The sequence below is a fragment of the Podarcis vaucheri genome, assembly GCF_965113315.1.
Source record: "Podarcis vaucheri genome assembly, chromosome: 5".
In the NCBI taxonomy this organism is placed as follows: domain Eukaryota; kingdom Metazoa; phylum Chordata; class Lepidosauria; order Squamata; family Lacertidae; genus Podarcis; species Podarcis vaucheri.
The window spans coordinates 56,950,708-56,965,945 of NC_138763.1; the positions used below are offsets into that span (position 1 = coordinate 56,950,708).

The 15,238-nt window shown below is 44.0% G+C and overlaps 1 protein-coding gene across 1 annotated transcript in view; it reads left to right on the forward strand.

Moving 5' to 3' along the window:
• Positions 1-8,225: 8,225 nt before the first annotated feature.
• LOC309532945 (scavenger receptor cysteine-rich domain-containing protein DMBT1-like) overlaps positions 8,226-15,238 on the forward strand; it is a 28,809-nt gene continuing 21,796 nt past the window's right edge. Inside the window, exons 1-7 of the mRNA XM_082223733.1 lie at positions 8,226-8,317; positions 9,278-9,307; positions 9,959-9,988; positions 10,145-10,165; positions 10,282-10,311; positions 13,171-13,482; positions 14,405-14,713. Coding sequence (XP_082079859.1) covers positions 8,254-8,317; positions 9,278-9,307; positions 9,959-9,988; positions 10,145-10,165; positions 10,282-10,311; positions 13,171-13,482; positions 14,405-14,713 — 796 coding nt within the window. The 5' untranslated portion in view covers positions 8,226-8,253. The remainder of the gene's footprint in view (positions 8,318-9,277; positions 9,308-9,958; positions 9,989-10,144; positions 10,166-10,281; positions 10,312-13,170; positions 13,483-14,404; positions 14,714-15,238) is intronic.

Genomic DNA, 15,238 nt, shown 5'->3' on the forward strand with positions numbered 1-15,238 from the left:
GTCCCTTTGCAGCAGGACAGCTCCCACTGCTCTATCGGACGCGTCTGTCTCTACCCGCATCGGTTTGCTGGGGTCGATATGCAGCAGTTGCTCTTCCGACGCGAAGAGACGCTTGAGTGCCTGAAAGGACTGCTCCGCCTGCGCCGTCCAGATGAATTTCTTTTTCTTGGAGCTTAGCGTGTCCGTAATGGCCGCCGTCTGCATCGCGAACCCCTTGATAAACTTGCGATAGAAGTTGGCGAAGCCGACAAACCGCTGGACCTCCTTCCGATTGCGCGGGCTCTTCCAATCCAACACCGCACGAACCTTGGCGCTGTCCATGGCTAGCCCCTTGTCCGACAACTTGTAACCCAAGAAATCCACCTCCGTCGTGTCGAACTGGCACTTCTCCAGTTTGGCGTACAGTCTATGCTGCTGCAGCCTCTTCAGCACCTCCCGAACATCTTGGTCATGGGCTTGCTGCGAGTCGGAGAATATCAGGATGTCATCCAGAAAGCAGACGCACTTCTTGTAAAGGAGTCCCGCCAACACATGATGCATGAAAGCTTGGAAACAGTGAGAACCGTTTTGCAATCCAAACGGCATCACTCTGTATTCGTAGGTGCCCAGAGGCGTGAACATGGCTGTCTTCCACTCATCGCCCTCCCTCATGCGGATGAGATTGTACGCACCTCGCAGGTCCAACTTGGTGAACACGCGTCCCTTGCGCACCGTCGCTAGCAGGTCGTCAATCCTGGGCATGGGGAAATCAGAAGGCTTGGTCATCTTGTTTAAGAGGCGAAAATCCACCACCAGTCTTTTCTGGGGCGTGTCCTTCTTCTTCACGAAGAAAACAGGACTGCCCCCTACTGCCCTGGACTCCCGGATGAAACCGCGCTGCAAATTGTGATCTATGAACTGTTTGAGTTCCTGTAATTCGTCCTCAGACATGGAATACAGCTTCCCTTTCGGCAGCGTCGCCCCTGGTAGGAGGTCAATCTTGCAGTCATATTGCCTGTGCGGTGGTAGCTTGTCAGCCTCTTTCTCGCAGAAGACCTCCAAAAAGTCCGCGTATTTGTGGGGGACTGCTTGCAACGTTCCCAACTGCAGTTGTGATTCCTCCTCCTCTCCCTCCTGTCTGGGCAGGATGCAGTGTTCTGCGCAATAAGAGGAGCCGAAGATCAGCTGTCTCTGGTACCAAGCCAGTGTCGGACTGTGCCTGTCCAGCCAACTCATGCCCAACACAATGGGCGTGTCCGACAGTTGGGTGACATTAAAACTGATGACTTCCCTGTGGTTGCCAAGGCGCATCACCATCGGTGGTGTTTGCTTCACCACCTGCCCCCCTAGCAACTCTCTGCCATCCACTGTGACGACTTGCAGGGGCAGAGTGGCAGGCAGTAGCTGTATAGCGTGCTGCTCCACAAAATCCTGCGCTATAAAGTCTGCGTTGCTTCCAGAATCCACAGAAAGCGGCACTTCGATAGTGACGCCATCGGGTAGCTGGAGAGATGCTGTGAGCTGCACTACTGGTTTGGGTGGGAGGGGGTCCGTGGGTTGCAAGATCGCTGGGGACTGCTTCACTGATGCGTCTGGCTGGGCCCCAGTGCCTCTGTCTCCAGCCAGACATCGTCGTTTCCCTGCTGTGGTTCTCCTTGCTGCGTTGCTGCAGTCACCATTGCCGAGGCTGCAGTGTGCTTGTGGAGCCTCCGGGGACACTCTTTCGCCAAATGGCCTGGATCCTCGCAGATGTAACACTTCCTGTTCCCTCTAGGAGGCTTCGCTTTCACTGCTGTCGGTGCTTGGGCTCTGGCTGCTGACTGAGCCCTTGCACCTCCAACCTCCATCGGTTCCCCTCCCCCTCCTGGCGGAGGTGTGGATTGCGCACGCGCTGCTTCTCTTGGAACGAAAGAGAAACTTCTCGCTGCTTCGCGCCCTCCACGTCCTTCATCTCTGCACCAGGGACGTTCTTCCAGCCTCACCCCCACAGTCAGCGCCCTTTGGACCACCTCCTGCGTGCTTCGGGGCCTCTCCCCCCTTGCAATTTCATCCTTGACCGCTGAGCTTAGACCCTCCCAGAACAGGTCTCTGACAGGGGGCGAATCCCGGTCCCACTCTAAGGCACTGACCAGCGCAAAAAAGCGGGCGTGGTACTGCCGGACGCTTGCCCTCCCTTGTTTCAGTCCATGAATCTCCCGTCGGGCAAGATCCACATCGATAGTAGACAAAAAACACGCATCCATCGCTTTGATAAAGGCATCTGCATTCTGAAGCGCCGGATCTTTATCCCTCCACAAATTGCGTAGCCACGCTTTAGCATCCCCATGCAAATGGGATAGTATGAACCCCACTTTCTCTTCCTCATCTCTAAAGTCTTTTGCCAGCAGTTGCAGTGCGCACATTACGTCTGCTCGAAAATTGGGGTACTGTTGTAAATTCCCATCGAAGTGAGCCACAAGCCCTCCTGCTCTCCGTGCCAACCCAACCCCCTCCGGTCTGGGTCCTGGCTGCCCGTGTTTAACCCATGCTTCAAACCTGGCGTGGAGATCTCTGTAGGCGGCTGCCGCATCCTCCTCCCTCTTCTTGGATGCCAGTACCTCCGCGTTCAATTGGGTAACTGCCTGTTGCAGCGCTGCAACTTTCTCTGCTTCCGTCATCTCTGCTAACCGTCGTGAGCTTGCTCCCAAACACCGATCCCCTCCTCCAGCTGCCTCTCTCTCCGCTGCGAGATATCAGGTGTCCGAAGCTTTTAGGAGACGGGTCTTACTGTCAGAGCTGCCACCCAGTCCCAGCTCACATAGGACCAAGTCCGCCAGCGTTCACTTTATAAGAGTCTTTATTAAGTTACAGGTTTCATTTCCGAACTGCAGCGTGCAGCTCTACACCTTCTGCCCTAGGTCGGCGAAGACCCGTCTGAGTCCCCGCCTCTTGCACACCAGCTTAATACCCTAGCCTTGCTCCACCTCCTTCGCCTCTCCCTACGTCTCTGGGTCCTTCTGCCCCCCTGGGCCTCCTCCCTTCTACTCTCCTCTGACGCTGACCCCCCTGATCCTTCTGCCTCCTTGCGGCGGGCTTTAGGACCTGGCTCACTCTCCGGGCTGCTTACTGCTCCAGCTTCCGCTGCATTTGAACTTGGCGCGCGCGCCCAACTCTCTACTTTCCTCTTAACCGTTGTCTCGCTCTCTGAGGAGGGCGTGACCACCCCTGACTCGTGCCCTCCCTCCTGCTGACAGCCTCCGGAACCCGATGCCTGGCTACCTTCCTCCCTGCTGCTCTCAGTCTTGAGCGTGGGTCCCGACTTCCAGCTGCTGCCGCCCTCAGTTATGAGCGTGGGTCCCGACTTCCAGCTGCTGCTCTCTGAATCTCCTCTGTTCCCTTCCTCCTGGGGTGTCCCCCCGGATCCCCCCCTTGCTCTGCTCACTGGGGCTCCCTTTTGGGAGTCCTCTGACTCACTGCTTAGGCTTGGAGATCTCGGGTCGTCATCATCACTCATTTTCCCTTCGGATTCCTCCCCCTCGCTCTCTGCTTCCTCCCTTCTCTGCGTCTCTGCTCCTGAACCCCTGACAAGTATGCTTCCTTGTATTTTGTAAAAGAAAGCTTTTCAGAAGTATCATTTGTGCCTGACACATACCTGTAGTCTCTGAAGTGGAAAGAGTGTAGTTGTACTGCAATTTCATCTGAAAGCTGGCCATTTTTATTTTTTATTATTATTATTTTAGTTGCTCTTGCCAGGAGCAAACATCACCTTTGTATTTGGTGCTGGCCCTGGACAAAATCTAGATGGAACATACTGTAAACTGTACAAAACACCAAGGCAAAAATATTATGTCTTCTTCATCTGGATGATATTGAATCCTATTGTTAAGCCAACTTGCTTTATGTATTTAACTTTCAAGTCAAGCATTTCAATGTTGAATATAGCAAAGCCCTAGGCTTCTTACAGAGTACAGATAAGATTATAAAAGCCGGTGGCTGTTTTCATTCAGGAGGGTGTCATAAACTTTGAAGGAAGTATATAATCTATTACAGAATACACATAAAATGATAAAAGTCAGATATAATCCATTACAAAATACTGATAAGGATTATAAAAGCCAGCTGTGTGGGTGTTTAGGAGGATGTTAAAGACTTTGAAGGAAGGACGTAATCGATTACAGAATACAGATAACACTATCAAAGCCAGGTGTAATCTATTAAATAAAGTCCTAGAGCTGTACTAGCACCTCTAGCCACTATTGGTGCCATATTCTGACCTTCTGTGATGAAAAGAAGGACTGTAGTAGAGACAGATAAGATTTGTGATGGCAGGATAGCTAGTCGTCCTTTTTAAAATGAAGGTTTGGGAGTTTTTGACAGCGATGGTCACTGTAGCTAGACTAGTCATACCAATAAATTTGAAATGTAGGGGATATAATGTATATGACAAAACCTACTTATTATAAAAGAGATATTGAAGAATGTGTACTAGATTGATTGAAACATGGAGTCTGTTTGTCATTGAATTCTAGTAAGGTAAGGTAAAGGGACCCCTGACCATTAGGTCCAGTCGTGACTGACTCTGGGGTTGCAGCGCTCATCTCGCTTTATCGGCCGAGGGAGCTGACATACAGCTTCTGGGTCATGTGGCCAGCATGACTAAGCCGCTTCTGGCGAACCAGAGCAACGCACGGAAACGCTGTTTACCTTCCCGCTGGAGCGGTACCTATTTATCTACTTGCACTTTGACGTGCTTTTGAACTGCTAGGTTGGCAGGAGCTGGGACCGAGCAACAGGACCTTCTGATCGGCAAGTCCTAGGCTCTGTGGTTTAACCCACAGCACCACTTGCATCCCTACTTTCCAATAATTATCAGTCTCTAAACTTCTACATCATTTTCACACATAATTTGACATCCTGCTTAATATATAACAGGAACCAAGCACAACTAATAACTGTATATAGTACTCTTTAAGCCATTATTGCCTTTTTGAATATGAATACATAATATAGAAATAGATAGATGAAAAAAATTATTTCTTTTGTAATTATCACTTCTTGCATTTAAAAGACAAGTGCATGCTATTGTACTGAGGGAAAAGAAAAAGAGCCACAACAAAGTTTTTAACAAGAGGATTGTGGAAAGGATAGGAATGTGGAATATGTGGTCTCAATGTTGCTGAAAGTCTGGATATTTCTCTTCAGCAAATTCACAGTAAGAGAATGGGAATTAACAGAAAAATGAGAATTATATTAAACCTTCTGTAATACCTTTAATATTTTTGTAAAGATTTTTCAATCTTTCTACACTAGAACTGGCACAAAGTATTCATGATGTAAATTTGCATATATAAAATAAACATTAGTTTTTCCTGCTGAACACACATGTGAATTTCATTTGAACAACTAATGTTATTCCAAGGTCAACCCCCTAAAAATTTCTTTCAAGTTCCAGGAGTTCATACATTCTCTGCTATGATTTTGGCAATAACAGAAGCAAGCCTGAACATCCTTTCTCTTCCACTTACCTTGTATTCTTCAATACATATATTCTACTAACTCATTCTGTCAACGCAGGGATTACAGCTAGCTTTCTCCCTTTTTTTATTCCTGCATGCACTCTGAGCTTTCCCCTAATCTGTGTCAGACGTTGAGGAATCCCTGAAATAAATTAAGGGGGCACATGGAGGAGAATGGAGGGAAAGTCCAATTGCCTTAGCAGTAATCCTTGTGCTGATCAGACCCTGATCTATTGCTGCATTGGATACAACTCATATATATTCATTCATGGCAAGAGAGCAGCACATAGGCCACCTTGTTTTCTTAATTAGTTGATGATTCCATACATTCTGAAGTGTAACCCAATTTCATTGTATTCACTGGACCTTCTGTTGTACTGTTTTCAATCCCTCCTCCAACCATGTGGGTGGGTGGGGGTGTCTGTGTCTCTGTGTGTGTTGGTATGTGGGTGTATACCTGCAACTCAGGCTAACATTTCATGCATCTGATGAACTGGACCAACGTCCTAGAGGTTTGTACCATAATAAATTTGGACTATAAGCTGCCAAAAGATTCTTTGTTGGGTTTGCTGCAACACTGTAATTGAACTATATAGTGAAGCGCCTCCACCCTTAATCATCCAGATGCTGTCGTGTATATAATAACTGTATATTTTAAATTGGAGTATAAGGTAAAGGTAAAGGGACCTCTGACTGTTAAGTCCAGTCGTGGACGACTCTGGGGTTGCAACGCTCATCTTGCTTTACTGGTCGAGGGAGCCGACGTTTGTCGGTTTTTCCGGGTCATGTGGCCAGCATAACTAAGCCACTTCTGGCGAACTAGAGCAGCGCACGGAAACACTGTTAACCTTCCCTATTTATCTACTTGCATTTTCGCGTGTGTCAGAGCTGCTTCCAGATCCTAGCTCACAGAGGATCACGCTAGCCAGCGTTCACTTTATAAAAGTCTTTATTGATTTACAGTTTCCATTTCCAAGCTGCAGCGTGCAGCCCTACGTCTTATAAGCTAGACCGGCGAAGCTCCGTCTGAGTCCCCGCCTCCTGTACACCAACTTAATACCCTCGCCTTACTCCACCTTTTCCGCCTTTCCTTTCTTCTCTGGGTCCCTCTGCCCCCCGTGGTCTCTTCCTTCCTGGACTCTTCTGACGCTGACCCCCCGGACCCTTCTGTCTCCTTGAGGCGGGCTTTAGGACCTGGCTCCCTTTCCGGGCTGCTTACTGTGCCGCCTTCCTGTGCATTTGAACTTGGCGCGCGCGCCCAACCTCCCACTTTCCGCTTGACCATTTCTTCGCTCCCCGATGGAGGTGTGGCCACTCCGGACTCATGCCCTCCCCCCTGCGGCGAGCCGCCGGATCCCGATACCTGGCGCCCTTCCTCCCCACTACGCTCTGTTGGGAACGCTGGCCCCGATTTCCAACTGCTGCTCTCTGAACCCCCTTTTGTCCCTTCTTCCTGGGGTGTCCCCCTAAGCTCCCCCCTTGCTCTGGCCACTGGCGCTCCTTTCTGTGAATCTTCCGATTCACTGGAAAGACTCGGAGATCTCGGGTCGTCGTCATCGCTCATCTTTCCTTCGGACTCCTCCCCCTCGCTCTCTGTTTCCTCCCTTGCCCTCGCCTCTGCTCCTGAACCCCTGACAGCATGCTTTCGAACTGCTAGATTGGCAGGAGCTGGCACAGAGCAACTGGAGCTCACCCCGTCACGGGGATTCAAACCGCCAACCTTCTGATCGGCAAACCCTAGGCTCTGTGGTTTAGACCACAGCGCCACTTGTGTCCAAATCGGAGTATACCTACCAGCAAATTAAACTCTCCATCTACTATCAAATAATAATAATAATAATAATAATAATAATAATAATAATAATAATAATTTATTTATTTATTTATACCCCGCCCTTCCCTGTTCAAAAACTGGGCTCAGGGTGGCTAACAACAAATTTAAAACACTTAATTGTAAAAGCAGCATAAAATACAGTATAAAAACATGAATAACAATAAAATTCAAAAATCAAAAATCAATTTAGGGGAAATAAGTACAGTGGTACCTCGGCTTAAGTACTTAATTTGTTCCGGAGGTCTGTTCTTAACCTGAAACTGTTCTTAACCTGAAGCACCACTTTAGCTGATGGGGCCTCCTGCTGCCGCCGCGCTGCCAGAGCCCGATTTCTGTTCTTATCCTGAAGCAAAGTTCTTAACCTTTCTGGGTTAAGCGGAGTGTGTAACCTGAAACGTATGTAACCCGAGGTACCACTGTATTAGATAATCCCCAGGGCTAGTTGACTGAATTGGTCCTACTTGGGCCAGCGAGGAGGCCAGAGGAGAATTAGCTGTGGGGTCTCAAAGCGGGTAATCTTCATAAAAGGAGAGGGGGAGGGAAGAGAAGGGAAATAAAAGATCAGGCAGAATTCAAATTAAAGGCCAGGTGGAATAGCTCTGTCTTACAGGCCTGATGGAAAGGGGTTAAATCCTAACAAAGAGATATGGTATAATAAATAATAATGTATGAATAGTAGGTTCTGCAATATTAGGTCCAATTGCATTGTGACGTACAAGAACTTTCACCACATCAAAGGCCTTTTTTCATATCTCATGCCAAAGTCAATAATTTAGCTAATATTTGCATTGCATATGAATTGACAGAAGTGGTATCTTTTTGTTAAAACACTGACTGTCCTGCTATAACGAGATAAAGTATAAAATTCCATAGCACACCCTTTCACTTCTTAATCCTATATATACTGGTGCATGTTTAATCAACATAAAAGGCAATCTGGCAAAAATGAGTTCCTTCCTGATCTTTACTTGGCTGTTCCTGTTTAATGAAATATGTTTAAGTGCATCAGGTAATATGGCTAAAATTCTAAACATTCTTGCTCTTGCTCTTTCTTGTTCCCCTTCTCTGTGCTGACCTTACAAATTGCTAGTTGATTATGGGAAGAATTTGTTACAAAGGAACACATGAAGCTGACTTGAGTATTTATGACTCCTTCAAAACACATGATATTCTCAACAGAGGCATTGTCAGGGTCATACTAAATTGGGCAAAATCCTGTCTGCTTCTGATATGATAATATCTTGATTATGTGCAGGTATGAGCAGAAGATACTTGGGAGAGTATCGATGTGGACATATTTCTGATGATGAGGGACTATTAGACATAATGACAGGGGGCACAGTCCCATACATGTCTACTATGACAAATAATGTATCACTTCCACATAAGGGTATATGTGAGGACAGTTGTATATATAAGAGCTCCTTTGAGCACACCATTGGGGATTTTGTTTTTTCAAATGCAGTATATTTTTTTGGCGGCGGGGTGTGTGTGTGTGTGTGTGTGTGATTTAATCCAGCTCACATTTAAAGTTGAACCTACTCAATTTGTCCTTATGTACTTCAATCCACATTGTTGGGGTTTTTTTGTGTGTAATATTGAACAAATTTTGTGTTTGGCATATTGTTGATTTTTGTCATTTTTAAATTTACTGCCATGCTGTGTTTCGTATATTTTTTGATGTTTTGAATGCTTGCTGTAACTTGTTTTAGGCACAGCTCATTATGGAGAAGCGGCATATAAACTCAAGCTTGTAAACTCAGTCAAGCAATATTCTAGGGCCAATTGTGCAAGGAAAATGCATATATTAGTGAAAGAGAATAAACAATAAAATGAGATGAATTTTCATGATTTTTTAAAAAAGAATAATAATTGCAAAATGATATGGAAATTCACTGCTACAAAAGCTAGGATTTTCAGTATTGTTGCTCTTAATTTTTGTTATTCCTGTATTCTTATCTTTTCATAGTATTAACCACAGAATTCCCGCAAACTACCGGTAAGGAAAATATGCTACTTATTTAAAATTCTGCTACATAATACATACTATGTATTAGATGACTTAGTATTAAAACAAAATTCACTGCTACAAAAGCTGGAATTTACAATGGCAGATGAAGGTGATGGACTACATGGAACTGGCGGAAATGACTGGCAGAATCCGAGACCAGGGAGAAGAGTCGGTGGAAGAAGATTGGAAGAAATTTAAAGACTATCTACAGAAATATTGTAAAATTAATGAATGTTAGAATGATGTTGGATAGAAATTAAATGGTTTTCAGTTGTAATACTATAAGGGAATATGAAAAATGGATTATTAATAGGCAAAAATTTAACGTTATAATATTTTAAGATTAATGATTAGGATAAATAAAGAGGGTAAGGATTTGCTGAACCAACACACTGAACTGGAATACAAAAAAAGGGAGGCGTGAGGAGGTCCAGGAAATAAGCTAATGAAAAATAAGTAATGGAAAGAATGAGTTGTTTTTAACCATTTTTATTTTGTATTTTTTATTATTTTTTATTTTTACTTTGTAATACTTTGAAAATTTTAATAAATATCTTATAAAAACAAAAAACAAAAGCTGGGATTTACAGTAATGTTGCTCTTAATTCTTGTTTTTCCTATATTCCTATCTTTTCATAGTATTAACCACAGAATTCCGGCAAACTACTGGTAAGGAAAATCTGCTACTTCTTTCAAAATCTGCTACATAATACATACTATGTATTAGATGACTTAGTATTAAAACAAAATTCACTGCTACAAAAGCTGGGGTTTTCAGTAATGTTGCTCTTAATTCTTGTTTTTCCTATCTTTCGCAATAAACAGCCCCAGAAGTGCAAACAACTGGTAAGGAAAATCTGCTACATATTTAAAAGCGTCACTTCAAAACACCATTTTTATTTTAGTGACATTTTAATTTACTTCGCAATTTCTCTTACTCTGTCATTTTGTTCCCCTTCAAGAACTAACTTCAGAAGAGCCTACTCCAGCTGGTAAGGGGGCTTCTAATCTTCTTCATAATAAAGTGCTAAATCCTAGTCCTGAGTATGTACATACATGCAAATATCAAAGAATAGGTGTCTCCTGGAGAGCATCTGAAAATGAGAAACCTGGAAATTAGGTGGTGTGTATGTTTTAAAGAACATGATCTGTTTGTGGCACTCAAAGTCACACTGCTTTATAGGCTATGTGCTGTACAGTTTTGATTAGCATTGATACCTCTGCATTGGTTAGTGCAGAGTTCTTTTCTGACCTATATAAACAGGTTAAGTGTTCAAATTTGTAAAACAATTGAGGCACTTTGCTGGCATTAATTTGAAGCTGTTAACATGCTGAGGAAATTTTCCAGTTACTGTTAACATCCACAGTTCAATAAATGTCAAACCAACAGAGGTATGTCCTTGCTATAAACATTTATAAAAACACTCTGGAAGAAGACTTGAGAGACAAGAGTAATGCTTAAAAGGTCATATTTATTCAAAATCTGCCAAACAATAACCAAATTATGTAACTGTGGGCAGATGGGTTATAATAATTGTGTATAAGGAAAGCATTACTCCACTCCACAGGGGCATGCAAACAACTGCATTCTGTGACTCTCTGGCCAGGAATTGGAATAAAATTCTTCCTCCTTGCTATGTGAGTCTTGGCAATGACTACTCAACATGCATACCTGGGGCCCACGGTCCAGTATTCACCAAGATTCACAGGCCAGGCCTAAAGGGCAGCCCAAGGGACTCTTGAAGTTGAAAGCTGCTGAGGAGACTCAAAACGCCCCTTCTCCCCATAATGCCTCAGAGTGCCTGCCAATGGAGTTTTAAAATTCCCTTACCTGCCCACACTAAATTCCAAACAGACCAAATAAGTACATACATTAGCAGCAAATCAAATAACCCTACAGGGTGGGTGAAAAAGGAGAGTTTCAAGGAGAAATCAGGGACTTACCCCCAAAATTATATTTAGCTCCCAGAAAGAGATACTAGCAAAAAAAAACAACAACCCCACCCACACTGTAGATGGAGGGAGGGTGAGCACTGCAAAAGAGAAGAAGGAAGTGGAGGGGATGGCACAGGCTTAAATAGCAGCCTGATTATTCTGCTCCTATTGGGAACTCCTGCCTATATGATCCCCTAAATCTCATGTCTATGGGAGAGACCAATGTGTGTTTTCTTCTGAGAAGGAATGTGTGGCAAATTCATCCCCACTAAACAGCAAGGGGTGGCAATCTTTGACAAGCAAAGTTCATAGCACAAATACAAAAAGATATGATAGCATATTCCTTTGCCTTTCTTTCTGATAACAAGAGTTCAAATCCCACAACATAGCTCTATGACTATAAACATAGTATCACATGAAATCAGACAGAATGAAAATTTGTTCCAAAGTTATTTATTTATTTATTAAATTTCTATATTGCCCTTCATCCGAGGTACACATGGAGGATTACAATATAAACCCACAAAAATACATAACATAGTAACAAACAACACAATACCTCCACACACACACACACACACACACACACACACACACACACAGTTTTAAAGGCCATAGATTATTTAATTAGCCAAGGCCTGGGGAAAGAAGAATGTTTTGCCTGGCGTCTAAAGATAGTGAAGGTGCTAGGCAAGCATTCCTGGGGAGAGAATTTGACAAATGGGGAGCCATCACAGAAAAAGTCTGTTCTCATGTTGCCACTCTCCAGACCTCTTGTGGAGGAGGCACATGAGGAAGGGCCTTAGATGATGATCACAGACAAAAGTAAATGGATCTGGATAATTGAATGGTAGGTACTGAAATAGTAGGTCCAGTTGCATTGTGCTGTACAAGAACTTCCATCACAACCTATCAAAGGCCTTTTTCATGTCTCATGCCAGGGTAAATGAAGGACCACAGCGGTGTTTAATGACAACAATACTCTCTGCCAATATGTGCATTGCATTTGAATTGGCGCAAGTGATTATTATCTTTTCATTACAAGAATTGAACCATACTCCATGTCTTGGTACCAGGAAATGGATTTTTAAAAAATTTGAATAACAAAGTGTAGCATTACTATAAGCAATGCCTTGACAGCATAAATACCATTAGACAGTAGCCCTCTGTCCAACTATAATGAGATAAACTAAAAATGTCAAATTGCATGGCACGCCCTTTCAATTTTCATTCCTATATATTCTGGTGCATGCTTAATCAACTTAGAAGGCAATCTGGCAAAAATGAGTTCCTTCCTGATCTTTACTTGGCTGTTCCTGTTTAATGAAATATGTCTAAGTGCATCAGGTAATATGGCTTAAATTCTAAACATTCTTGCTCTTGCTCTTGCTCTTTCTTGTTCCCCTTCTCTATGCTGACCTTACAAGTTGCTAGTTAATGATGGGAAGAATTTGTTGCAAAGGAACACATGAAGCTGACTTGAGTATTTAAGACTCCATCAAATCATACAAGCTATTCTCAATATAGATGTTGTTAGTTTCATCCTAAATTTGGGGAAATCTTACCTGCTTTCGAAAATTCTAATATATTGATGATGTGCAGGTATGAGCAGACTGGTGGGTGCCTCCCTCTTACTTTTTCTCATACTAAGTGTGGCATTTTTGCCTATTACGATACAGCAGGTAACCTTGGAAGTCATACATTTCTTTTCCTTACAGCCAAATATCTTTGCTTTTTGATGGACTAGAATCTCAGAATCTTTGGGATTAAAATATAGGGGCCTAATGCAGTCAAATCTGTTTTATGGAACGAAATTTCCATGCAGTAGTACTGAGTGCTCATTGTGTTGACCAGTTTTCCAATGTAGTGTTTCATTGTCTTGTTTATATAATATTTATTTTTTGCATATTCCAAAGAACGTTCCTTGCGATTAGTTAATGGAAGAAACAGATGTGAAGGTCGCCTTGAAGTATATCATAATGGCAACTGGGGAACAGTCTGTGATGATATTTGGAACCTGAATCATGCACGTGTGGTCTGCAGAGAGCTTGGATGTGGACCAGCTCTGTCAGCACCAGGAAATGCCCGTTTTGGTCCAGGCTCAGGCAACATCCTCCTGGACGATGTACAGTGCACAGGAAGCGAATCTTCCCTGCTTCAGTGTTCTCACAGAGGTTGGGGGACACACAACTGTGGTCATCATGAAGATGCCAGTGTCATTTGCTCAGGTATTACTTAATAACTCTAGCTGTCCTTATGAAAGGAATTCAGTTTCGGAATCTGTCTGGATTTCTGTAAGGAAATGGGTGTTGCAAAACAAAAAAACCCCATCAAAATAGTACCTTTGAATTATTTAAAACAATCCAAAATGCAAAAATAGTCCTTAGTCTGCTGCATTGGCAAAATTCTCCCCATTCCAAGACATTTAATGCAATAGAAAAGCTCTTGGTAGCTGCCTTCACAAAGTCCAAAAAGTTATCGCACCCTGTCTTCTGCCTGGCCCTGGAATCTTCTGTGAATTGCGCTGGTCAAAGGGAGTTGAAACCCTCTGGGGTTCCAGTGGCACACTGCTGGAAGCACTAAGTGATTTTTTAAAAGAGTGTGTATGCTCTGTTTGTTGCTTTAACTTCCCACAAAGTTTCAGTGAGAACCAAGGCTTCTTGCACTCAAGTTCCAGGAATCAAAAAGCCTCTGCTCAGTTGGTCAGTAGAAGGAGTGGGAAATGGAGAATTGCAGGTGTGGGATATTACCAGGCTACGTCCCTCAACTTTCCTGGCTTTCCTGAAAAATTTGGGGGGGGGGGAGGAAGTATTTAAAGCAGGGGTGGCTAAAATATAGCCTTCTAGGTGTTGTTAAACTACAGTTCCCATCATCCCTGGCTACTGACCATGCTGGCTGGGGCTCATAGGGGTTGGAGTCCAAAAGTGTCGAGAGCCGCCAGTAAGTCATCTCTAATTCAAAGCAACTATCCCCAGTGCCATCTAATAGAACAATGTACAATATGCACTGTTAATGTCAATTGAGTCTTTATTTTATTTCACTGTGCAATTGGGTTGATCTTAATGGTGGGAAAAGGAAATAATCAACATATTTTTGACTTGTTTGACAATAAGAAATACCTTTTTAAATATTTGAATATTTCCAATTTAGCTGCCTTGAGATTAGTTAATGGAGGCAACAGATGTGAAGGTCGCCTTGAGGTATATCATAATGGCAACTGGGGAACAGTCTGTGATGACATTTGGAATCTCAATCATGCACACGTCGTCTGCAGAGAGCTTGGATGTGGACCAGCTCTGTCAGCACCAGGAAATGCCCATTTTGGTCCAGGCTCAGGCAACATCCTCCTGGACAATGTGCAGTGCACAGGAAGCGAATCTTCCCTGCTTCAGTGTTCTCACAGAGGCTGGGGGACACATGACTGTGGTCATCATGAAGATGCCAGTGTCATTTGCTCAGGTATTCCTAGGCTGGAATAATATAGCTCAATAATACAATCAAGGGAATAGGGTGGGTCCTGAGAATACAAATCTCAGTCTGTGATTATAGCCACCTTGCAATGTGAAGTCAGTTGAGGGGGGTGCCTGCTTTGGCCTCTGCTTGTCTTCAGAGAGCCATGTTCACTGTGGGAAGGCCATGGCTGAGTGGCTCAGCACATGTTTCCATGCAAAGGTCCCAAATTTGGTGCACAGCACCTCCAGGTGGTGCTGGGAGAGATTACATCTGAAGAACCGGGGCGCTGCTGCAGAAAGTGGCATTGGGTTTTTTCACAAGGCTGTTTACTGTGGACTTGCTACTGCTCATGCATTTGAGTTTCGCACAGCATCCGCATGGCATAGTCTACATCAAAATGCAGCCACTCCCATATTACCTTCACATTTAATCTGGATTGACTGGATCTTGGAGGGTTTAAATGTAGAAATAGGAAAAGTGTATTAAATGGGGGGAGGGAATGGAATGACATTTTGATGAGGAGATTGGAAC